Source organism: Suillus bovinus (genome assembly GCF_016758785.1).
Source record: "Suillus bovinus strain UH-Sbo-P2 chromosome Unknown EDB93scaffold_37, whole genome shotgun sequence".
Taxonomy (NCBI): Eukaryota; Fungi; Basidiomycota; class Agaricomycetes; order Boletales; family Suillaceae; genus Suillus; species Suillus bovinus.
The window spans coordinates 2,229-26,200 of NW_024542093.1; the positions used below are offsets into that span (position 1 = coordinate 2,229).

Genomic DNA, 23,972 nt, shown 5'->3' on the forward strand with positions numbered 1-23,972 from the left:
ATGCTAAGGCGAAGGACTGACAACTAATGTGCGAGACTTAGATAGTCACTGCAAACAACAAGGAAAATTCCCTTGTATCTAAGGACACAGAGAAAGTGGGTGGAAAATCGACCCAGAACATGAGTAATGATAGCACCAGTGGATTGGAAAGGGCGCAGGGCGCAATGAGTCATATATAAGATATGTACAAGGCGGGTGGCATGCACAGTTGATGACTTCAATGTCTCAATATAAAGTTAGTACAAACACAATCAATTCATATACATTGAGGAGCAACAGGCCTGCGGGGCTGGACTGGGTAGAACAAACGAGCTACAAACAAGTTTGGGACGACCATCCTGGCACGGTGTTTACCTTCAAATTTACTTCTTTAGGTGGGTCATTTCTGCTACATGTGTACCCAACTCACGCTACCAGTAGTGGATAACTCATGAAGCTTTGCAGAAGTTGTACCTTGCGAGGCTCAAGTGCATTGGCTTTGACCATGCATTAGATCAGCGCATTAGAGATGAGGTGTCTCACATGACACATGACAAAGCTAAAGTGGATTGCCCTGCAAGCACTGCTGACTTCAAAATGAAGAAGACTGATGAAGTGAAGAAGAGGAATCGAAACTGTGGGGAAAATGAGCAAGAAACCAAGGAATCACAGTGAGTCCTGAATGCAAGCAAAAATCTACCAAGGACAGTGTTAGTTTGACCTCTACTTCGCTAAAGCACCTGACTGACGTTCATTCCCAACTTCGCACGCTGAAGTATTGCCATTGCATGCAAATTGTAGTAATTGGACCTGCAGGGGCTGCATAGGAGGAATCACAGTAAGTCCTGAATGCAAGCAAAAGTCTACCCAAGGACAGCTACTGAGAAGGAATCCTATTAGGAAGACTCAAGACATGATCTGAATCTAAAGCTTGGTACAAACGCAGTAGATCTATGTGCATTTAGAAGCATCAGACCTCTGATCTGTGGAGTCTGCTGAAAGTGTGCTCAGGTGTCCGCATCTGCTTATGTAAGCAGGGTCGCCCCTGTCTTATTGCCTCACAATGATCGATTTTTTCAGCCTTCGTACGACTTGCCTTGTGTCGAATAGACATCTCAATGGGGGTTATTGAACCATCGGATTCCAATGGTAATGCTACTTTTGTTCAAAAAAATCATGTTCTAAAGTTATGAGTGAAGAGTGAGTGTAAGGTTGCCATGCTGAGGTGCTCAATCAAAGGTCGACTGTCTTAGCCTTTTGATGACTGTAATGTCTCAATCTCAAACTAAATACAACCACAATCGATCTATGTACATTTATGAGCAACAGGTCTCTGATATGTGGTGTCTTGCTTCAAGTGTGCCCACCTATCCGCATTTGCTTATGTAAGCAGGGTCGCCCCTGTCCTGTTGCCTCACTCAAAGGTTGATTTTTTCAGCCTTCATATGACTTGCCTGGCTTCAAATGAAACTTGATTCTAAGGTTATTAACCACCCTGGACGCGATGGCAATGCTTATTTTGTCCGAAAAAATCATGTTTCAGAGTCATGCTACCCCCTCCCCCTACCTACTCCACCATGAAGCATGATTTCATGTATATACTGATGTAAAAAGGATTTGAATAGTGTTTTTGGATCATAAAAATAGATTGAAGATGTGTTCAAAGTGTTTTTGGCCAATATGAAATGTAATGTGTAAGTTGACCTCATACCCCCCCTCAAAGATCGATTTTTCTGGCCTTCCCATGACTTGCCATGACTCCAAATCCATTTTTCCTGGGGGCTCTTGATAGCTGCAAACAAGATTGTCAAGCCCGAATTGTTAGAAAAAATCAGGTGGTCGAGATACAGAAGGTCCTCCTCCCCCCCCAAACTCACATATCTTCCTATTATGTAAATACCGGTATGTAAAAGGGTGTCCCTACTGTTTTCCAATGATATAAATCGATTGAAAATGATACCAGAGCGATTTGAGACCATACAAAGTGACATGTGCGAATTTGTCGCATACCCCCCTCAAAGATCGATTTTTCTAGCCTTCCCATGACTTGCATGCCCTCCAAAAGCATTTTTCCAGGGGGCTCTCAATGTCCCTGAACACGATGGTAAAGCCCAATATGTCAGGAAAAATCAGGTTGTCGAGATATAGAATGTCCTCCTCCCCCCCCCCTACCCCCTATATCGCACCACACTCAAATCTGACTCAAGACCGATACTGAAAATAGTGTTCCTACTGTTTTTCAGTCGTACAAATCGATTGGAGATGGTCCCAGGGTGTATAGAGGTCGCCAATATTGCGGTTTGGTGGAGGGGCAAAAAAGTCAGTATTTCGACCATATCTCCATATTCCAACCGCCGTTTTTCTTAATTCTTGGTTCATATGATTCCTGGAAGATGCCTCTAAATGATGTACCAGCCCAGGAAAAGATATTTTTTCCAAAGTTTGAAACCTATTTCTGTTTTGACCATATAAATGCAGAAAAGTTTGCATCAAACTTTCTGCACTATTAAGTTGGTGTTAGTATCTCACAAGCGAGGATTATTATGCGGGAGCATGCGATGCCTGCCATGGGTGCAACTTTGTCTAGTAGTAGGCGGGCAAGCACATTGTAGGGTGTTCGGCGGCTGGCACTGTGGTAAGGAACAATTTCCAGTACCCCGAAAGTTACTCCAGCTGACGGAGTTTCCGCCGGGGTCTTGTTCGAGTCACGTCTGATCATATCAATATTTTTATCTTTTCTATGTTTTCTGGTCGTGCATTTTGTAGATCATATCGATTGACCGCCAACTTTCGTTCTCTGATACCCAAATCCATTGGGACGCGTACAATGACCACCGACTCGGAAATCTCAGATTCACTCACTGCTGAAATTGCACAGGCAACAGGTGCACTAAACGATCTCCGATTGCAAAATGCCGATGCGTCAAGTATAGACGCTGCCAAGAAGAGACTTGGTGAGTTGAAGAAAACAATGGCCGCGATGAACATTGCAGGCGGGAGCAAGGACGCTGGGAAGAAGAAGGAGCGGCTCCTGCTCAAAACCGCAAAGGTGTGTTCAAGTGTGCACCGCGATCATACACCTCTGAAGGGTGCTCAAGCAGGCTGCATAGGGAACGCGTGATTATAGCGCTGCGGAAATGTTTTGCCGGGAACATGTCGAGCGCATCGTTAAGGATGTGTTCACGTCATACGGTGGGAGCGCCCTTGACACGCCTGTGTTCGAGCGCAAGGACGTGCTTGCCGGAAAGTACGGCGAGGACCAGAAGCTCATTTTTGACTTGATGGACCAGGGAGGTGAACAGCTTGCGCTTCGGTACGATCACACCGTTCCTTTGGCACGGTATCTAGCTATGGCTGGTGCTACGGTCCAAGCGAAGATCTGGCAAGTCGGCAAGGTCTACCGGAGAGACAATCCTGTGATATCGAAAGGCCGAATGCGCGAGTTCTCACAAGCAGTACGCACTTTCTTACTTATGCCTGGGGTATTTTGCATAACTTGTCACAGGATTTGGATATTACAGGTGTATGGGACCCAATGATCCCAGATGCTGAGATTATCAGTCTACTATGTACTATCCTAACGAGATTGGATGTTGGAGAATTCACCGTCAAGGTAAAGTTGTTCAAACAAGGTCTGGATCGACCCTGATGCCTTTCAACCTAGCTAAATCACCGCAAAATTCTTGATGGGATCTTCGAGGTCTGTGGTGTGCCAGAGGCCAAGATTCGATCGATATCCTCGGCTGTGGACAAGTTGGATAAGGTTGGTTGATAGAGATACATTCTCGATGTGATTCTAATTGCGTTCAGCTCCCCTGGATAGAAGTGAAGAAAGAAATGACAGAAGAGAAAGGACTTTCTTCAGATGTCGCTGATAAGATCGGAGAGTATGTCAAGCACAAAGGTATGCAGTCTCGATTTTATGCAGAATCAAATATCTCATCTCTTTCGTCATACAGGTGGCCCGTCACTGCTCGATCTTTTGAAGGCAGATGCCACTCTTATGGCAAACCCGAGCGCCAAGCAGGGCATTTCAGATATGGATATTCTATTTACTCTCCTGCATGCCTACAAAGTACTCGACAAAGTAAGGTCGCTTTCCGTGAATCGGAACATGATATTCACGTATGCATAGATTTCATTCGACATGTCTCTCGCACGTGGTCTAGACTATTACACGGGCATCATCTATGAAGCCATCGTCGAAGCGTCAGCGCCACCAGCTTTTTCCGCAAACGCAACAGAGTCCCCAGCCCCAGTCCCTTCGAAACCGAAGTCTTCGAAAAAAGCCAAAGCTGATGACGGCGAAGAAGATGAACTGGACGAATCGCAGGTGGGCGTCGGCTCCATCGCTGCTGGTGGCCGGTACGATAACCTGGTTGGTATGTTTACTGCCGCCGCCGCCGCTGAGGGGAAGAAGGCACCAGGACTCCCATGTATCGGGGTTAGCATTGGTCTTGACCGAATTTTTGCGATTGTGTGGCCAAAGTGGATGGAGAAGGGGATGCGGAGTAAGGAAACGATGGTGTATGTGATGGCTGCTGGTGATGGCTTGTTGGAGGAGCGGATTGCACTCGTGCAGGAACTCAGGGAAGCCGGCATAAAAGTTAGTTAGGCTGTCATTTTCAAAATCATATGTTAACTTGTTTTTGCAGACTGACTTCCTCGCAAAGAAGAAGCCGAAGCTCACTGCTCAGTTCATGGCTGGTGAAAAGGATGAAGTTCCTTTTGCTGTGATTTTGGGCGGTGATGAGCTCAAGGAAGGTTTGGTGACTATTAAAGAACAAAAGTGGGAATTCGTGGATGGGAAAAAGAAAAAGATCCAGTCGGAAGATCAAGGCATGAAGGTGCGGCGGGATGAACTGATTAGTTGGATCAAGCGAACGCCGGCACATCAAGGCTGGTCGAGTGGTCGACTTATCTAGGAGGAATATATTACCCATACCCTGTACTGCATAGATTATAAGCCTGGTGGCGCAACATTGTGTGCCCATGTTTGTCCTGTCAATACTTTGTCACGAGGTTTCAACTTTTCCTGCCTGCTTTCTTCTCTCAACTACCACGTCGACAATATCGACAAGGACAGCAACAATGGATGACGGTACGTTTTCAGCATCAGCCCCGACGACGACAGCCAGTTCTGCATTCAATATTTTCTTCTGTTCCGGCACAACCGCCTCGTACATACCAGCACTATTTTTCTCATCGCATTCATCAGTCTCATTCCGTTCTTGAATTCGGAGCAGCTGGGATGTCTTCACCACCAAATATCGGCTGAAGGCCGATAACGGCCTATCTAGAAATACTGATGCGCAACTCGAGTAAACCGAGCTCTCTCGACTTCTCATACATAGTGCGCCCTCAGTAGTTCATACGCGTGCACTATGACGCGTGCGCGCGGCACAGTATAATCGCCCATTCCTCCTGCACCATTCTACCCACCGCCATGAATCGACATTGATCTTGTTTTCACCCTTTCCGCCCATTCAGCCTGGCAATCACAAGATATTGCACCTTCTGGGATTAGCATTCCCACGCACGAGTCCAACATGAATGGTGGACCTGCTGGAAGGGAGGAGCAGAACTGGAACGGTAATGCTCGCTCGCCTGGCAGAGATCGTGGGGGTGAACCTCCCAGGCGCTCTAGCCGCAGCAGGAGCCCCGTACGGGATGACAGAGGAGGGTACGTGGCGTTAGAGTTTTGGCATGTCTGATGTTGATAATATTCGTAGACGGGGGGGTGACAGTGGTGGTCACAACCCTGGAAACAACCTTCATGTCTCAAACCTGAGTCACCGTGTTGATACGCGTGACCTTGAAGCAGTGTTCGCTAAAATAGGCCGTGTACGTGTCGTCCTGTGGTCTTATTTCCTGCTGCTGATCCAATAGAAATAGGTGAAAAAGGCTTCTGTCATGTATGACCCGCATACCCGCGAGTCCCGCGGGTTCGGATTTGTCACCATGGAGACTTCAGAGGAGGCCGACGCTGCCATCACCGCGCTCAATGCGACTGAAATTATGGGGAAGATTTGTACTGTAGAAAGAGTATACTCACACACTTTTGGATTTTGCCAACGTTTGTTAATTTGGCGTTTAGGCCCGCCGTGGACGTGCACGTACTCCGACTCCTGGAAGGTACTACGGTCCTCCCAAACGCCATGACAGTAAGTATTGTATTGTCAGAGTGTTCTTTGGTTTTAACTCAGCTCTCGGACAGATGAGCGCCCGTACGACCCGCGTCCTTACGACAGCCGTTATTCCCGTGACTATGACGATCGTCGTCGTGGAGGTCGTCCTGATGATTATCGGGGAGGAGGAGGTGGTGGTGGTGGTGGCAGGGACTATGACCGCGGTGGGTACCGTGACTATGACCGAGGATACAGTGGTGGTGGCCGCGGCGGTCGCGACTACGATCCTCGTGGCCACGACTACGATAGGAGATACTAAGTGTGCTCGCCCTCGAGACGGATCATATCGCGTTATGTTTTGTTTTCGTTAGTATGTATTCCATAAGTAACCCTGGTGAATGAAGCCTGTTGCATGATGGATAACGAATGCAATGTTTAGATTCACTTTGATCACGAGCTTTCCTATATTGACGGTGTTAAATAGATCGAGTAATGCATTGCAAGGCTTCCTTAGGTTGAGTAGGCACCTTCTAGTATATTTGTTTCTCTTGTCTCATTGCATTCACAAATAACGTTCCAGAATACCACGACCCAAGGCTAATAGTACAGATAGAACCCACAGTCCAGGCTGGTCTGACTGTTTTCCTTCCGTCTGTTATCGGAGACAAATTAGTATCGGTCTGCCCTCTACGATGGCCGAGTGATGTGCTGCGAATTGGGGTGTCATCCAAGTCCTCAACCATTCGTAATGAGGGAAGGAACTCGATCTACAAACATGTTTGACAAATTGGTGAAAGCTTGGAGGGGAGCTCGAGGGGAATCGCCGTGGGAATATACTTGGACGATATGGCAGGAGATTACGTAGAAGCATCACTTCGCGGTACGCTATACGATTTCTTGTGGAAGTGCGAAATACCCTGCCATACAGCCTATACTTCAGCCTCGTATTAGCTTTCTCGTTTCGGCTGCTTTGATCAATATTGCACCCTACAACGTGCCTCTGCTGTACAAGCCTGGGCACGTTGTAAATGAGGCCCGCTATGGGTGGTGGCTCAGGCTTGATATTCTGCGTCGCTTCTGTCCTGTTGACTCATCGGCACTGTACGGGCTAGATGTCATGTATATGATTCTCTCTTTGATAATCATTCAGAACTTTACAGGTACTACTGCAGTTTTTCGTGACCCTCCAGCACACATCCTACTCTCAAGTTTTCAGTTTGGATCCATGCCTCAGTCGGGGTCAATGGCAAAATTCGTCCCTGGCCATTTCAATGACCACCCTCCAGGCTTGGGAGAAGGCCCGAGCCCCCAGGACTCAGGAGAGATAAATCTTGTGATTAGTAAAATGCTACAAGTTACCTTCAATAGTATGTATTCCGTTTGTCTTTACTTAACACGTACCAATGATTTTCCAAAGCAATTCTGGCGACACTTTATTTTGTCGTTAATCTTTTATTTTGTTTCGCGACAGAGAGTCCGTCCCTGACCCGCTCGATGATACCCTCCAAGCCAACCAGAACAACCTCAGTATCTGAGAGAGACAAACCTCGTGATCAGTGAAATGCTACAAGTCGTCATCAACAGTATATGCCATCTACCTTCACTCAGCACGTGGTGCCTGTTATTTCTCATGACAGATCCCGTGTCCAATCCACTCGGTGATACCCTCCCAGCCTTGGGTGAAAAGCTAAGCCATTCAGAACAACCACAGGACCCGGGGGAGAAACACCTTGATGGAGCGCAACAAGTTGTCATCACCAGTATGTAATATTAATATCCGTTTAGCACATATTGACGATTTCGAAGCCATTCGCGTAACTGATCTCACTCTTGGTCTCCGACGGATACCTGCTGGCTTCCCTGTGGTAGTAGTAAAGATTGACGGTGCTGTGTGCCAAACAGGCAACAAGCCTGTACACGTAGACCAGGCCGTCGTCGAATGGATTGAGCCCAATACTTCTGTAAGCCATTCTTTACCTCATCTTTCCTGCAGGTATTGAGAAAGACTCTAGGCCATGCAGGTTATCTTCTATAGTTCGGGTCAGCGTGTATGCCTCGTTTGAACTGGGTCCCATGATCTGTGACAGAGAAATCCTGCGCACATTTGAGATCTCTGTCGGAGAACTACTGGATTGCAGCGAAAAGTCACACCGTCAGTATTGTCTGTTGCAAATCACGCCTGACAGATAATAACGAGTATCACAGCCATAATATTTCAGCCTAACCAAGGGGAAGTCGTGTCCGCTTGTACTTCACTATTCATGACAATGGGGCAGCGACTTTTTGATGAAAACGACGCCTTAGTTCTTTGCTCCCCTTCTTTATACTGTGAGTGATCAATGCAGTCTTGCATTCTGCTACTGAGAGCTTGTAACGCGTAGCTTTCATCCCGCAATATGAATACTTTAGCATTAAAGACGGATGTCGGACATAGTCTTCTCGCACGATACCACTGGATCCAGAACAGTAGTGATCTCGACCAATTTATAAAGCACTTTGAATACGCCTCGGATCTCTGTCCCGTAGATCATCTCTACCGCCCTGCAGCCCTGTTCAATCTAGCCACCGCAAAGTTTCTTAGTTACCAAACCAACGGAATATACCTCGAGCTCGACGTGCCTATCTTCCTTTTTCAAGATACACTTGATTTACAAAGAGCAGTCCACATCATTGAATAACCTTGCGAATAAACTTTCCATCCGCTTTGAGCACCGAGGCAACGACAAAGACTTGGACCAGGCTATTGCACGTCAGACGGAAGCGCTGGCTTTGCGCGCTGTTGGTCATACATATCGATCCATGTCATTAAATAACCTTGCGACTCATCTTTCCATCCGATTTTACCACCGGGGCGATGAAGACTTGGATCAGACTATTGCACTTCAGACAGAAGCGCTAGCCTTGCATCCGGTCGATTACAAAGAGCGGTCTACGTCATTAAATAACCTAGCAGCTCAATTCTCCAAACGCTTTGCGCGCCGAGGCAACGACGAAGACTTCGATCAGGCTATCACGCTTTACATGGAAACGCTGACCTTGCGACACCTTGCGACCGGCCGGTCACACAGATCGGCCCTCGTTATTTAATAATCTTGCGAATAAAATTTTCATCCGCTTTGAGTACCAAGGGAATCATGAAGACTTGGATCAGACTATTGCACTTCACATGGAAGCGCTGGCTTTGCTCCTGGCCGGTCACACAGATCAGTCCATGTCATTAAACAATCTCGTGACTCAACTCTCACACCCGCTTTGAGGACCGAGGCAACGACGAAGACTTGAACCAAGCTATCGTACTTCAAACGGAAGCGCTAGCCTTGCACCCGGTTAGTCACACACATCGATCCATGTCATTAAGTACCTCGCGAACCGACTCTTCACCAGGTTTAAGCTCCGAGAAAATGACGAACATTTGGATCAGGCTATTACACTTCACAGGGAAGCGCTCGCCTTGTGTCTTGTCGGTCACATATCATTACATAACCTTGCGAACCGACTCTCCACCCGCTTTGAGCACCAACGCAACAGAGAAGACCTCGACGAGTCACGAGAGAACCTACGCTGTGCCTTGGCTCTGTTGACACAGCATGATCCTCGTCAATTAGTAGTCCATCAGTTGCTAGCTGAGGTCTATCTTTCAGTCCATCGTTCAGGATTTGACGGTACCTGCGAAGATCTTGACAGTCTGGATGCTGTCATGCATCATCTCAAGACAGCAGCAAATGTGGTCTCTGCTGGCTCCATATCTCGCCTGTGAGCAAGTCTACTGGTCAGTGAGGCCTCTCAACATTCACATGCCACTGAACTAGAGGCCTATACAACTTCCATATAACGTCCGGACACTTACATGTCCATGACAGCTTCAGAATCGTCTCGTCACAATATCATGAAGGACTTCTCAAGGACACTTGCTGTGGTCCGTGGATGCTGCATCATGTGCTCTTCGTAGTGGTGATGTGTGTCGCGCTGTTGAGTTGTTGGAACAGGGCAGGACCGTCAGCTGGACCCAGATGATGCGACTCCGCACGCCTCTTGACACCCTCCAGACATGCCGTAATCACGCAGCGGCCCTGACGAAGATATTCGGAGACCTTCAATAATTCGGCTTTTCTCACGCGGGACCAACCGCTTTCACTGCTGGATATCACAGACGAATCTGTCTCAGCATGAATTTGCATTTCTTTCTGCATGTGACACCGCAGTCGGCGACCATGATACTCCTGACCAAGCGATACACCTAGCGGCTGGCCTATAATATGCCGGGGTTAAGAGCGTCGTTGGGACATTATGGAAGGTCAATGATGATACTGTGCAACGCTTAGTCGATGCATTCTACAAAAACTTTTGCGGCGATGGTAAAATGAATTCCAAACGAGCTTCCCGGGCACTGCACCGAGCAGTCTAGTCATTGGCATATGATCAATTCCGTGCGTTCTCTCTCACCTTCTCAAATGAAGTATTCTTGAGAAATTCTGACGACTTTGCATGTAGCATCCAGTCATGGCCACGCACAACTTGTTCCCAAGGACTTCATCCAGACTTTGAGACTGTATACCTCCACGAGATATACACCCGATTTCGACTTCATGTTGTATTTCTAGTCTGTTGCCTTGTAGCCAGAGGCGATCGCTCTCAAGGTGCACTGATGATTTGTGGGCAAGTTAAATGATGTTATACAAAACTGATCTCGTATAACACCTCGTATAATTTGCGATGAATGTGATAGTCGAGTATCTTTGGCGGATCCGCTCAGCCCTCGACTATGACTGCATGAGTCCCCGCTGTACTAATGCTGCACAATTGTGACAGCTGGTTCTTCTATAGCCGAGGATATGTCAACGACGGTCGCGCATACGATAACTTATAAGCTATGACTTGCCAGACGTGAACCAGGATTGCATCGCTTCCTTTCCCCATGTATATCTTCAGCAATTTGCGGAGAATGCTGAATTATCGTGACAGAGACGCTCTTTGCCCGTGCGGAGCATGCTGATTCATTTCAAAACTGAGCTTCCGATACCCATCTCTGTGATATATTTGTCTCTCCCGCGTTTTCTCATCTCTTCCACGACTTCTCCAACCTTCTGGAACTCAGTCCAACCCTGATGATGCTCATCGTTGGCCAGATCTATGGGTTCCACAAATCGTACCCTTAGTGCTAGCCACTGCATAGATTTGACGTTGGCAACGAATTCTTGGATGTTTTCCTGCGAGCCCTGTGCATAAATGACACCTGGATAGCCGACTTTAGCGAAGCCAGATATCGAAAGCTCAGAGGACCATCGCTGTAATGACCGCCGTTTTGTCGGGGACACCAGATGATGAGATGTTAGGAGCGTGTGATAGTCTGTTGTTTCTGGAAGACGATTGGTGTTCTGCTGTTCTAGGATATCCATACTCTCTGGCAGTCCTGTATCGATACTATGTCCGTCTTCATGTAGTTTCGGCAGCAAGTGCATGCATAGCAACTGGTAGATCGGATAACTCCATACCATTTAGCATTCCTCGCGCTATGATCAAGAAGATGCTGTGGTGGTGCTCACTCGTTTCCTTGCACCTCGGCTAATTTCTCCTGAATAAAGGCTCGCCATCGGTGATGTTCATCTCTGGATATGCCCTCCCCATTGACAGAAATCAACGGAAGCTGCGCGGTGTCGACATCCGAATCCTCCGGGTATCCTTCTGGGAACTGTACCTCAAAGGAGATACGCGCGTCCGTGGCCTTCACTTGGAACTTGACTTGTGGAACTGAGTTGGGTAGAGATGAGATGTCTGTGGTACTAGTAGCAGTGTTGAAGGTGTGGAATAGCGAAGTCCATATTCTGTAGTCTTCTTGAGGGAGGACGAACGAAAATGATTCACCAGGAAGGAGGGAGTGTTGGATAAGCTGGAGTTCTTGGAGTTGACTTTGCAGGCACATGGATGTTGACCACGGAACAGTTGGAAACTCGGAGTTAGTCTACTCGGCCCACGAAGGCGCTAGGATAACCCAATAAACTGAGCACTTTGGTCTTAATTGACACTTCTTGGTGTGAACTATCCAGTCTATCCTTATCATCCGCACTGTGCACATAAATGTCGTACTTGCCGTGCTGTCACTTCACATGGTAGTTTTGTACTGTGATTCGACGTATGGTTAACGTTCTCAATATCGACTCATGAGTCGCCGAGGAGATTCCACCCTTCTTGTGTTAAAATACGGCAAACCAAACTTGACATGGCATGTCACGGACGGAGGTGACCGAGTCCGCTTCGAATCCTTTCTTCAACACCCTCTCTCTCTCTCGATAAGCTACTATGTACAATATCACCACTGGCATTCCTTAATCTCGCCTGGAACAACAATTCATGCCTCTCAGTCTCAAGTGTGTATACTGTGCGTTTTTGTATTCAACCCATCGTTCTTCGATCAACCGCCACATCCTTCTGGTAGTATAAAGGATCGCCCTGTAAGACGTACCAAACTCAAATTCAAGTGTATGCTAAAATTGATTTGATAGATTGGATTTGCATCTGGACCCTCATCAAGTTTCGTTCACCAGCAGGTCTCCTCAAGGACCATCGGTCAAGAACGGCGTATCATTCCAGAATTATGGAAACGGATTCGTCATCCTCGATCTCCCAAGGCAAAGTCCAATATCAGGGAATCTCAGCAGACGTCCTCAAGGCCTACCAGCCAGGACGGCGTATTCCGAGTCCACCTCTTGGCAACGTTTGGATGCGCATTTGTCGCCCTCAATCCTACAGAGCGGCGTCGACTTAACATATTGAAGTAGCGACCCACAAGCTAAAAGGGTACGTACGTTCAGCATATTCATTTTCAATAATGCATCCCAGAGAACTATAGTTTCACGTCCACGTCGGACAACGACGACTCAGTCTTCTAGTGGTTCCAGGGCAAATCTATGTTCGCAGTCTGCATTGACTGAGGAAGGCTCGGCTCAGGCATCTACTGACATAGGTATAATTACCAAGGAGCTGCAGCCTCACTTTTGCGCCGTGAAGTCACGTCCCCACAGTCATCTAGGCAAGCCGGTCAACCAGGACATACACAAGGCCACATCGATAGAGAGGACCAGGAGTGTTGATCCAGGGATTCTATACAGTGCGTAATACCGAGAGCGGTCAAAGTGCGTGGATGTTGGAATGATTGGTTGTGATAGAAAGGTGAGTTTCTTCACATCGGAGTGGATATAGTCAATCCATGCATTGCATCGGCGTTCTGATATTGCTTGTCTCCTGGTTGACTATGTTCTATGTATAACATGCGCTATGTTAATATATAAAGTTGTTCTCTTGTGGCTATCACTCCAGGGGTTGTGTAAATGCACATATATTGTACAGTTTGCAAGGAATTAACATGACGATTGCTGCGATGAGGCTGGCTGATAACTGTGGCGATTAACGAGCTACGATACAATGCCGGGAACAATCCAAAGGGCAATAGGTACGATTTTAATTGAATAAGACGATTAATGCGCTTGCTGGTGAGGCCGGCAGACCTTGAAATATTTCAATGTTGGCCCGCCGCTTATCGCAAAATCACGATGGACTATTAGTCTCCGTAGTCGGGCCATTAGAAGAAAGACAGCTAGATCTTTGTAATATCGATATTGATAATTGCATTGATTGGGCGAACTACCCTCGTACCCCATGACGAGTCCACACGAACGTCAAATTTCCCTTCGAAACAGCTTGAGAGAAAACTTTCCTATTTTACCGAGGCGGCATTGACGAGGGAGAAAAAGGCCAAGGAGCGTAGCGACTAGATAAGGTGGGTGGAACGTTACAGTGTTGAAGCACTGTTGAAACAGGTTCGATTGTGCGATGGACAAGTTAAGCAGGCGGGTGTTGAGCTCTTGAGACGTGTCAGTGGTTGATGAAATTGATATCCAGCACTGGGGACTTGGAGAATTCATGTTGTAAAATTTGCAATTGGATTGGCCAGGCGTTAGTGAGAAATTTTGAGTGAACGACAAAGTCCAGGTCAGGTCCTAACTTGAACGTGGGAGTTCGAGGAGATAGACGTAACCCTCCATATGTCTAGGTCCCTCCTCCACTGACGTGTGTGAGTCGGGAATTCATTCCATCAACATCCGTGGTGATATGCCTCTTCGGAGCTAATTCATGTCCGTGCCCCTTATCCCTTCAGCAATCCCATGGCTAGTATGATAGGGCTTCAAAAGGCGAGAGTTCTTCTCCATTCAACTACCTATTACTTCGTGCACCCCCACTTCACTCACTAATTTGACCATCCGTGCTGAGTGAAGACTAGATCCTCCTCCAGAAACTTGCTAAACGACCGTCCGTGAAGGTTCGGTAAGTGGTCCCATGGGCTCACTCATTGTGGATGAGTGCTCATGAAATTTGTTGCTGCCTCTGACGCTTTCTTCGCCCACAGCCAACCCCTTGTAAAGTCCGGCAAGCTATGAAGAAATTTACGAAAGGCATCACGAAGAAACTTGCTGTAAGTAGAAGTATACTGCTATTGTCCTGATTCTGAATATATAGGCTGACTTTGTGCAGAAACCCTTCAAGGGTTCCAACAACCACATTCCTGCGGTCCAGAATGTCGACCCTCAAAGTGCTTCAGAAAGTCAGAAGGTCGAGGTGAGTGCTCGAACTCGCCATCCTAGTTCTTCGGTTTTCTTAGGGGCGCCCAGGGCACGCTGCATCTCCATTCTTCTAACGACAACAGTAATCCTACCACAACTGAGATTCCCATCCACTCCGTGAATCAAGGGTTGTCCGGAGAGCCTGTTTTGCAGGTATTTTGGTCAAATACCTTGTTTTTCTTCTCTAATGTTGGCGGTCCCGAAGGTTCATACTACTCCTAGCGATAAGGAAGGTTTTGATCCCAAATCAGTTGACGCTGAACTTCGGGGTGCCCGTGATGGTATGCAAAGCATGGGATTACTCGGGAAACACGCGACTTCTATGGCATCCGCCGCCATCAATGGCCCAGCGGATCTCGATACCATGGATGATTTTGAGACGACGTATCTCCAACCCTTAAAGATTATTGATACTGTCCTTGGGAAGATCGCGGATGTATGGGCCATTCTTGTTAATTGGAAGCGAACTAATTAAACTGTATAGCTACATCCATATGCAAAAATGGCGCTGGGTGTGCTGTCTATTGCATCCAAAGTACGTTCGGTTTCTGCCAAAGTCCAGTCTCCTACTCACGAGTCATAATTCCACGTAGATCATAATCGCTCAAGCAGAGCGCGACAAATCGATACACAGTCTTCTCAAGAAATTGGCTGAAGTTTACCGCTTCATGACTCAAGATGATAACCTCGGCAAAATTGAATCGATGCGCGGCATCGTTGGAAAGGTCGCTAAGCAGACTATGGAGTGTGCCCGTTTCATCAGGGAATATTCGGAGAAGAAGAGTTTCTGTGAGTCGTTGGGCCATTGCATTTTGCACATGAACGTTATATTCACAATGATCATAGGGAAGAGAGTCGGTAAAAACTTCGTCGCGGAAACAGATGCCATCGTCACACAGTACAACAATGTCTTGGATGGCCTTATGCAACAATTTCGAGATCAAACTGATCGAGACGTAGCTATCTTTGTCCACTCTGCGGGTAAGCATTTACATGTACCTTTGATTTCAGATCTACTTATACCCTATAAGGTGAAACACTCGATCTTAGCGGCATAATTTGTGCAACGGGCGCGGGAGTAGTTACTACGAAGCAATGTCTGCCAGGCACTCGCACGGACATTCTATCTCAAATCACCAACTGGATCAACAGCAGTGGAGATTCTGTTCAGCGTGTAATGTGGCTATCCGGCCCTGCAGGCAAGGGCAAATCAGCCATCGCTCACACGATTGCCAACTGGTACAAGGATTCAGGAGGCCTTGGTTCATGTTTTTGTTTCGATCGGCACAGGGAAGCTGATCGTCGCCATGAAAAGATTTTCTCTACTATCGCACGTGATCTTGCTGATTGTGATCCGGGGATGAAACGAGCGTTGGCGGATGCGGTCAAGGATGCAAACTCGCTCAAGAATACGACAGACATTATCCAGCAGTGGCGCGACCTTCTCATGACACCGCTAAAGAAGTTCTCTGCGTCAAGCGTAGGGCCTGTTGTGATAGTGATCGAAGCATTGGATGAGAGTGGTGGAGTGGAGACGCGGCGCAACATCCTCCGCATACTTGCAGGTAGACTTCAGGACAAAGGACTTCCCCAAATAACCGAACTCCCTTCCAACTTTCGGATTCTCGTCACCTCTCGCCCACTTCATGATATCGAAATGGAATTTGAAGGTGTCGATCATATTCTACGGTTGTCCATGGACGCTATTCCACCGGAAATCGCAAAGCGCGACATCCACGCCTTTGTCACTGAAGAGCTGAAAGAGGTATCAGAATTTCGGAACAGCCATTCTGCAATGCTTGCTGAAAAAGCCGATGGACTCTTCGAGTGGGCGCGTCTCGCCTGCGAATACATCAAAGACACCCCTCCAGGTGTACGTCGAATGCCTCGCTTCAATGCTCTCGTGAACCGCAGTGCCAAAAAGCAGAAAAACCTCTTGCACGACATGTATCTTATGATTTTGAAAGAAATCATGAACAGGGATCAATATGATGACGACGAGTACGAAGAAGCATTAGCAGGGTTTCGTTCCGTGATGGGACAGATACTTGGCACAGCTGAACCGCTCCCTTTCAAGTCCCTCAATATCATGCGAAACTACTTTCCAGACCAAAGCCAGGATGATGTCATGGACATTATCAAACGTATGGGATCCCTTCTCAGCGGCACCACCGACTTATGTACTCCCATCCGACCCCTTCATGCTTCTTTTCACGACTTCCTGACAGACAAGTCATCCAGCGGAGACTTTTTCGTCGAGGTGTCTAACATCCAACGCGACCTGGCATTTGCATCACTACGAGTGATGGAACACGGTCTTCGCTTCAATATTTGTGATTTGAAGTCGTCGTACCTCCCTAATTCCCAAGACATGGAACTGCCTCAACGAGTCAAGACATCCATTCCCCCACATCTCTCCTATTCCTGTCGATTTTGGGCTACTCATGTTCGAACAACGGGCTTCGATGATGAGCTCGCAAAGGCGATCAGATCATTCTTCGACGACGAGCGACTGATGTTCTGGATTGAAGCACTCGGACTTCTCAATGCAATTAGCGCTGCAGTTACTGTGCTTCCACTCGTTTCTAAGTGGCTAAAGGTGAGCACCTGCCTACGACAGTATTGGTCAAATAGGTCATAAATACATGCAGGGCCATTCTGGATACGAAGATTTGCTGTCCACCACGATAGATGTACAAAGATTCATACAAGTGTTTGGTGGCATGATTTTGCACAGCACCCCACATCTGTATCTATCAGCACTCCCATTCTCGCCCGTCAATTCCACCATGGCTACCAAATTCATGACAAAGTTTCCGAATAACCTTCGTCTGGCTTCTGACCGTCATTTGAACTGGACAGCTGTTCAGACCGTAATCAGTGGACACACTGATTGGGTACGTTCAGTCACGTTCTCACCGGATGGTACTCGCATTGCGTCTGGTTCAGAGGATAAGACTGTGCGGCTGTCGGATACAGCAACAGGACAGCTATTGGGCGAGCCCTTGCAGGGGCACGCCGATGGGGTGTTGTCAGTCTCGTTTTCGCCGGATGGTACTCGCATCGCGTCTGGTTCAAGAGACAAGACTGTGCGGTTGTGGGATGCAGCGACGGGACAGCCATTGGGTAATCCCTTTCAGGGGCACACTGCAGCGGTTTCCTCAGTCTCATTCTCACCGGATGGTACTCGCATCGTGTCTGGTTCAGAAGATAAGACTGTGCGGCTGTGGGATGCAGCGACGGGAGAGTTGTTGGGTGAGCCCTCGGAGGGGCATGCTGGAGAGGTTTTGTCAGTTTCATTCTCCCCCGATGGTACTCGCATCGCGTCTGGTTCAACCGATAAGACTGTGCGGCTATGGGATGCAGCAACGGGACGGCCGTTGGGTGAGCCCTTGCCTGGGCACACTGGAATCGTTTCATCAGTTTCATTCTCACCGGATGGTACTCGCATTGCGTCTGGTTCGGAGGATAAGACTGTGCGGCTGTGGGATACAGCGACCGGACAGCCATCGGGTCAGCCCTTGCAGGGGCAGACCAACGGGGTGTTGTCAGTCTCGTTCTCACCGGATGGTACTCGCATCGCGTCTGGTTCTTTTGATAATACTGTGCAGCTGTGGGACGTAGCGACAGGACAGCCATTGGGCGCACCCTTGCAGGGGCACACTGGAGCCATTTGGTCAGTCTCATTCTCACCGGATGGTACTCGCATCGCGTCAGGTTCTTGGGATAAGAGTGTACGGCTTTGGGATGTATTGACCGGGCAGCAGTTGGGTGAGCCTTCGGAGGGGTACACTGAAATTTGTTTTTCAATCGCGTTCTCGCCGGATGGGACTCGCATCGCATCTGGTTCTTTGGATAACACCGTGCGATTGTGGGATGCAGTGACGGGACAGCCATTGGGTGAGCCCTTCAGAGGGCACAATAGAGCAGTCAACTCAGTCTCATTCTCTCCGGATGGCACTCGCATCGTCTCTGGTTCGTATGATATGACTGTGCGCCTGTGGCCTTTCTTGATGCAGGATGGATGGATGATGGGCCCCAATAATCAGCTCCTTTTTTGGGTACCTCCAGCTTCCCGGTGCCCGTTTTATTCTCCTTCTACTACATTGGTGATTCCAAGAGGTGCTCAGCTTGATTTGAGCTGCATGGCACATGGGACGCATTGGTCGAGTTGCCGAGATGCGTGAGTTTTTAGTCTTTACCATCCGTCCTCGCATGTTCTGAATTCAATCCATCTAGCCCCACTTCACGATGATGTTTTTGCGACAGTTGATTGTAGAGATGTTGGATAGATAGATGTGAATCAAGTGTCGAATTTTACTCCTTGTTGATATTAATTGCCGCTCAATGTTGTCACTGTTTTAGACTTGGCCGGACTAGGTTACACTCTGTTCCAGCGCTCAGTTGTTGTATTCCGATATAATATGATTGCCTCTGTCCACATTGAGTATTTTACAGACCTCGTCTTTCATGTGATACGTCACCAACGTGATCCGTACTCACTTCTGAACGCTAAACTCTGCCAGAACACAGGGGCAATAGTTGCCTGCCATAATCACTATTCCTGAACAAAAATTACTTAGCCGATCGGTCTCTAGGAGAGAAGAATACCACAACGCATCGTTGAGTTGCATTGCCGAAATACTTTTGAGTACACTAACGGTAGTATCGTCCACGCCTTACATGACCATGGTTGTTGGTTACACCAGTGTAGTCCCACAAATGTCGGGCAGTTGATCCACACAAATCAAGTAATCATTCTAAATATTCTTTCGTACCGCACATTGATTTCGCTGTAAAATTTATTGACATCTTTCAAACGCGAAAAATGTAGGCCTAGCGTGGTGTGCAATACACATCTCTGCACATCTCATCCCTGGCTCGGGAGACGTCTGACAAATTCGACTAATGCACTAAACGATGATATTAATTAAACATATGACAGTCATTGAAAATGCCTTACCGAACAGGACGCCCAGTCATTCCTTTCTCTTGGTATGGTATTGGGCGCGTGAACTACAACGAAATCATGAGCGATCAGGACTAGCCATAGAGAAGCAGTCATGATAAAGGGCGCACTGCGAAGTACGCCATGGTTTGTATCGCACTTGTGCTCATGGGATATGTCCTGCATTTGATTTCACAAGCGACAAGTTCTTACCTCCATAGTCCCAGCAATATCAAGGTGAGCCCATCGGACAGAGGGTTCTTGTCCATCCTTGGCCTCGATGCCGTCTACGAACGCCTTGAGGAACAGTGCAGCGGTACATGAACCTGCTGGCTTCCCGCCAAGCTAAGAAAAACAGATGACAATGTCGAGTTCGAGCAAGGCTAGCGTGAAGAATAGGCGACCTACGTTGCACAAGTCAGCGTTAGAAGAGTATATTTGTGGTCCATAATCTTCGTCGAGGGGCATGCGCCAGAAGCGATCGTACTCGCTCTCCCCAGCAACATTCAGTCGGTTCCAAAGGGCATCAGAGGTCTAATACAACAATTTAGTCGACAGCATGTCGGTGGGTAGTGATGAAATGACATACTGTGAAAACACCAGTGTAGATCTCACCCAGCGCGACATCCATAGCCCTATCAATGATAAATTTAAGTTGAAAAGTGTGAACAATCAATACATACCCGGTGAGAGTGGCAACGTCGATGACGGTGTGCGGCTTAAACTCGGTTGATGCATAGTACAACGCATCTTTGAGGATATTAGAATTCATCACGGCATTAGTAAATGCAGAGTGCTCACCAGCTAGAACAAGACGACCTTCAGCATCTGTGTTGTCGACCTCCACGGATTTGCCGTTCATAGCGTATATTCTAGCATATGACAGTCAGCTTACGACATAACGAATAGCATGTTTTAAATCTTACACATCTCCTGGCTTAGTAGCTTTTGGGCCAGGCAAGTTCTCGCAGAGCGGAGTGACGGCAACAACATTGATTCTGCAGCAAGGATAAATAAAAATGAGGGTAGATCGAAGAGGACATCAACGTGCGGGAGTTGGAGCTGAGCGATGGCGAGTAGAGATGATACGACTGTAGCCGCACCACCTGCAATTCAAAGTTAGCGGCCACTTCAAACTCAATTCAACAGACTATACCCATGTCGCCCCGCATCAGCTTCATGTCCTGTATCCAGTAAGGTACAGTAAGCAAAAGACTTTGCAGCTGAGGAGCGATGGTCTCACTGCTGAAGGTTTCAAGCTGATTCCTCCACTGTCGAAAGTGATGCCCTTGCCCACGAAAGCAAGAGGTTGAGCGTCTCTTGAAGGGGCGCCCTTGTAGTGGCTTTTGAGACCATTAAGCTGTGAACGGTAGTGTAGAAAAAAAAAGGTATGCTTACATCTCGAGGAACTTCGCTGGTTGATCAGTCCCTTGAGTTACCGAGAGAAAAGTGCGCTGCATGAGAGCATATCAATATCGAGCGTACATCAAGTGTAAATATATACCATGCCCTTTTCAGCCGCCCAAGCTGTCGAGGCATTAGTACATATATTAGAAAAACTTCAAAAGCTAGAGAACATCTAACCTTCATCGTGAACAATAATCTCGACATTAGGGATGCCGCTAAATTCTGCTTTGACGCGCTCGCAGAATGCCTTGCAACATAGTTATATGAATTCAATCAATCTTAGAGAGCTCAAAGATGAACGTACAGTAGGTGTCATCATATTCGCGGGCAGTTCCATTAACTATGGAAGTCGGTTATATTCTCCCTTGTAAATCAAAAGGCCATCCCGTGCCATGAACTCACCGTTCTTGCAAGGTTCTGCGCATTCGCATAGACAACACCACGATCCCAATCGGCAGATTTCGCATTCGTGGAAATTTCAATCTTCTTTGGCACCCCCGCCGTTCCCCGCGGGTCGAACGCCGATGGGGGTGACGTTTTGAGCGAGAAGTTGTAAAGCGCCAGATGAGCAGCAACAGCTTTGGGAGGTACATAAGATGAGGAAAGATGTATATCAAACTATATCTTACCTGCAGCTTGAGGATCTGTTGATGCATCGATAACAGCCTCGGAGACACCATCACCAAGTCCTTTGACACTCTTGACACCACTGCCAATGGCCTTGCGAATAATCTCTCGTCTCACATCACCAGTTTTGGAGTCAAACCCCTCACCAAGTGATACAAGTGCAGTTACATCGAACGCAGGAGTCCCATAGAAGAGGTGGGACGTGCCAACCTTGGCAGGTTTCTGCGCCTGAGGAAGTGAAGACCACAAGGATGCTGGATCGACACCCGGAGCAGCATTTCCTGCAGGATTCTTTGGGTCAACGGGGACGACGTATGCTTTGGACGACATCGTTCGCAGCAGGACTGATGATCGATGAACTGCTCTTCTGGTGAGCATTTGCAATGTCATGTGTCTAAGTGCGTCGGGACTCGGAACCCGGAAGACCAAGTTAGAAGGCAAACACGTGCCCAGTGGCTGGGCACAATGGCTTGCCTAGTAGCTTTATCATGCCACCACCACAAGACTGTCATGTGGCCGTTGTTGTCAGTGGATCGGGCTAGTTTCCACAGCGCTGGAAATGCTATATAAGCCTAGCTCACCTGATGTTCTCTTCCAATTTCACCCGTTCTTACCGGTTTGACTTTGCTCTTCCTTTCACTCATACTTGCGCATTTGATCCGAATGTCCCCCGCTGCTGATATAGATACTCGATCTCATACTGGAGGCACAAACGATGACAAACCTGCTGACACAGCGGTTGAAAAGTGCACCACGAGGTTCGACAGTAGTCCGTGCGCGAATGGCACTAGTCTCCGACGCTTCAAGAAGGAGGATGGTGTGATCTACCATATTCCGTCAAGTTCAGATCTGGCAAGCCTTTTTGCACTAGACGCGAGTAAACCCATCTTGGTGATCCCCCCTACTCTCAAGAGAAAGTCGTCTTCCTCATCGATTGCCATGATCCGTCCTCTCCGAGCCGTTCGTCGACTCTTGCGCAGGTCAGAGACAGTGGCTCCTCCCAAGACAACTTTTGCACATGCAGTCAAGAGTTTCACATCAGTTTCGACCAAGTTACCTCCAAAGAGATTAGGTTCTCGCATACTCCAACGATCTGCGTCTTTGAGAGTACAGGATGGTGCCAAAACGGATATCGCAACCATTACTTCTCGCATTTTCCAGCATTTCACTATCCCACAAGTTCCTTGTGATATTCACGATGTTGAAGGATCAGAGCCCATCTCACAAACTACGGTCGATGATACGCCGGGGAAGTATGCCTTAGAGAATCTTGACTTGATGGTCCGCTGCTACGAACGCCACGTCACGACATGGGACTCCCCCGACTAGTAAGTCAACTGGCAACTACACGTTAGTGTCCTGTGCTTAGTATTGTCCAAACGTACAGTGGATTCTTCATCTTCCCAGCACAACTCGTGATTGCTTGTACCTTCACCAATGATTTAGACCCCCTGGCTATCCCGGACGTCACTATCGTCGATCTCGTCTGCACTACGTTCGCGATAAATGGCCCATACAAGTCTCACCCCCAAATCGCGTTCAGGACGTTCTATGACGGCGCCAGGATGCGCTACGTCAACGATACGCCTACACCCGATTTGTCTCGAGGCATTCATATTGGGAATATCCCCTGGTGTTCTTCCATGGACAAGGATGGTAATTTCGGCTGGTACATGCACTTCTGGATTCCAATCCCGTTCATACTCTTTCAGCGAGCGGAGACGAGAGTCTTCAAAATAGACGCCAAGGTACGCGTCAATGGAGAGGATGGCAAAGACGGTGTTTTGAATGCTACAAGTGATTTCACATTGTCGAGGTTGCGGAGTGGTTTAGTAATGTAAACGTGGAATCATATGAATGTCACCTTGTACTAGTATATACTGATACATCAAAATTAACACTCGACCCTTGGCGACTGACTGAGCGTCGCTGCTTGCCTTACGAAGTGTCACGCCTAGTGTCAATAGATTTCCCCCCTTTGTCTGAGCATAATTCAAGCATAACTCGCCACTTATTTCCATAGAATAAAGGATCAAGCGGAATTCAAAACCATTCTTCTCCTCAACCAGCTCGAAAGCCACGAATACTCATCACACACAGGCTTGCTTCGCGCATCTAGATTCCTGAGTGGGCTAAGGTCTGAGCATTCTAATTGGCTCTAGCAGAGCCCAGCTGTAAGTAGCTGCTGTGCAACGGACCAGAAAAGCAGCTTCACTTTCTATATCCCGAAGACCCTATGTACAGCAGAAGAGGGCGAAAATGAAAGCT

At 47.7% G+C, this 23,972-nt stretch overlaps 7 protein-coding genes across 7 annotated transcripts; 5 read left to right on the forward strand and 2 right to left on the reverse strand.

The window, feature by feature from the left end:
* Window positions 1-220: 220 nt before the first annotated feature.
* On the forward strand, window positions 221-1,089 carry EDB93DRAFT_1104846 (uncharacterized protein; the record flags this gene model as incomplete). Its single annotated transcript, XM_041447444.1, has 5 exons — window positions 221-374; window positions 494-650; window positions 796-817; window positions 991-1,008; window positions 1,060-1,089. The coding sequence occupies 5 exons, from the start codon at window positions 221-223 to the stop codon at window positions 1,087-1,089; spliced, it is 381 nt and encodes a 126-aa protein (XP_041306509.1).
* Window positions 1,090-2,677: 1,588 nt separating this feature from the next.
* Window positions 2,678-4,987, forward strand: EDB93DRAFT_1152282 (uncharacterized protein). Its single transcript, XM_041449747.1, has 8 exons — window positions 2,678-3,028; window positions 3,090-3,434; window positions 3,485-3,592; window positions 3,644-3,742; window positions 3,790-3,883; window positions 3,939-4,066; window positions 4,115-4,585; window positions 4,635-4,987. Exons 1-8 carry the CDS (start codon window positions 2,720-2,722, stop codon window positions 4,902-4,904), a joined length of 1,824 nt encoding a protein of 607 aa, XP_041306510.1. The 5' UTR covers window positions 2,678-2,719; the 3' UTR covers window positions 4,905-4,987.
* An 83-nt stretch (window positions 4,988-5,070) lies between these two features.
* EDB93DRAFT_1321568 (uncharacterized protein) lies at window positions 5,071-6,546 on the forward strand (the record flags this gene model as incomplete). The annotated part of the gene is made up of 6 exons (XM_041454941.1): window positions 5,071-5,080; window positions 5,470-5,662; window positions 5,712-5,823; window positions 5,875-6,024; window positions 6,077-6,143; window positions 6,197-6,546. 6 exons carry the CDS (start codon window positions 5,071-5,073, stop codon window positions 6,424-6,426), a joined length of 762 nt encoding a protein of 253 aa, XP_041306511.1. The 3' UTR covers window positions 6,427-6,546.
* A 4,555-nt stretch (window positions 6,547-11,101) lies between these two features.
* Window positions 11,102-12,027, reverse strand: EDB93DRAFT_1104848 (uncharacterized protein; the record flags this gene model as incomplete). The annotated part of the gene is made up of 2 exons (XM_041447445.1): window positions 11,102-11,591; window positions 11,651-12,027. The coding sequence occupies 2 exons, from the start codon at window positions 12,025-12,027 to the stop codon at window positions 11,102-11,104; spliced, it is 867 nt and encodes a 288-aa protein (XP_041306512.1).
* Window positions 12,028-14,111: 2,084 nt separating this feature from the next.
* Window positions 14,112-15,608, forward strand: EDB93DRAFT_1337942 (uncharacterized protein; the record flags this gene model as incomplete). The annotated part of the gene is made up of 9 exons (XM_041455377.1): window positions 14,112-14,293; window positions 14,383-14,426; window positions 14,509-14,574; window positions 14,634-14,717; window positions 14,771-14,875; window positions 14,928-15,158; window positions 15,207-15,257; window positions 15,316-15,511; window positions 15,569-15,608. Coding segments are annotated over exons 3-9 (744 nt in total), but the record flags the coding sequence as incomplete, so codon positions are not given.
* A 3,984-nt stretch (window positions 15,609-19,592) lies between these two features.
* Window positions 19,593-22,034, reverse strand: EDB93DRAFT_1241216 (cytosol aminopeptidase family, catalytic domain-containing protein; the record flags this gene model as incomplete). Its single annotated transcript, XM_041451847.1, has 17 exons — window positions 19,593-19,635; window positions 19,686-19,738; window positions 19,884-20,015; window positions 20,079-20,204; window positions 20,260-20,305; window positions 20,354-20,420; window positions 20,472-20,542; window positions 20,597-20,668; window positions 20,722-20,776; window positions 20,827-20,854; window positions 20,914-21,013; window positions 21,069-21,124; window positions 21,175-21,197; window positions 21,255-21,324; window positions 21,382-21,417; window positions 21,480-21,655; window positions 21,707-22,034. 17 exons carry the CDS (start codon window positions 22,032-22,034, stop codon window positions 19,593-19,595), a joined length of 1,482 nt encoding a protein of 493 aa, XP_041306514.1.
* A 333-nt stretch (window positions 22,035-22,367) lies between these two features.
* On the forward strand, window positions 22,368-23,545 carry EDB93DRAFT_1104851 (uncharacterized protein; the record flags this gene model as incomplete). The annotated part of the gene is made up of 2 exons (XM_041447446.1): window positions 22,368-23,032; window positions 23,092-23,545. 2 exons carry the CDS (start codon window positions 22,368-22,370, stop codon window positions 23,543-23,545), a joined length of 1,119 nt encoding a protein of 372 aa, XP_041306515.1.
* Between the last annotated feature and the right edge of the window lie 427 nt (window positions 23,546-23,972).

Bases quoted from the DNA above. Each gene is read 5' to 3' on its own strand.
- EDB93DRAFT_1152282 (XM_041449747.1), top strand. From the start codon at position 2,720: ATGTTTTCTGGTCGTGCATTTTGTAGATCATATCGATTGACCGCCAAC. The intron at 3,029-3,089 runs GTGTGTTCAAGT...CAGGCTGCATAG, and splicing joins TCCTGCTCAAAACCGCAAAG to GGAACGCGTGATTATAGCGC. The intron at 3,435-3,484 runs GTACGCACTTTC...AACTTGTCACAG, and splicing joins TGCGCGAGTTCTCACAAGCA to GATTTGGATATTACAGGTGT.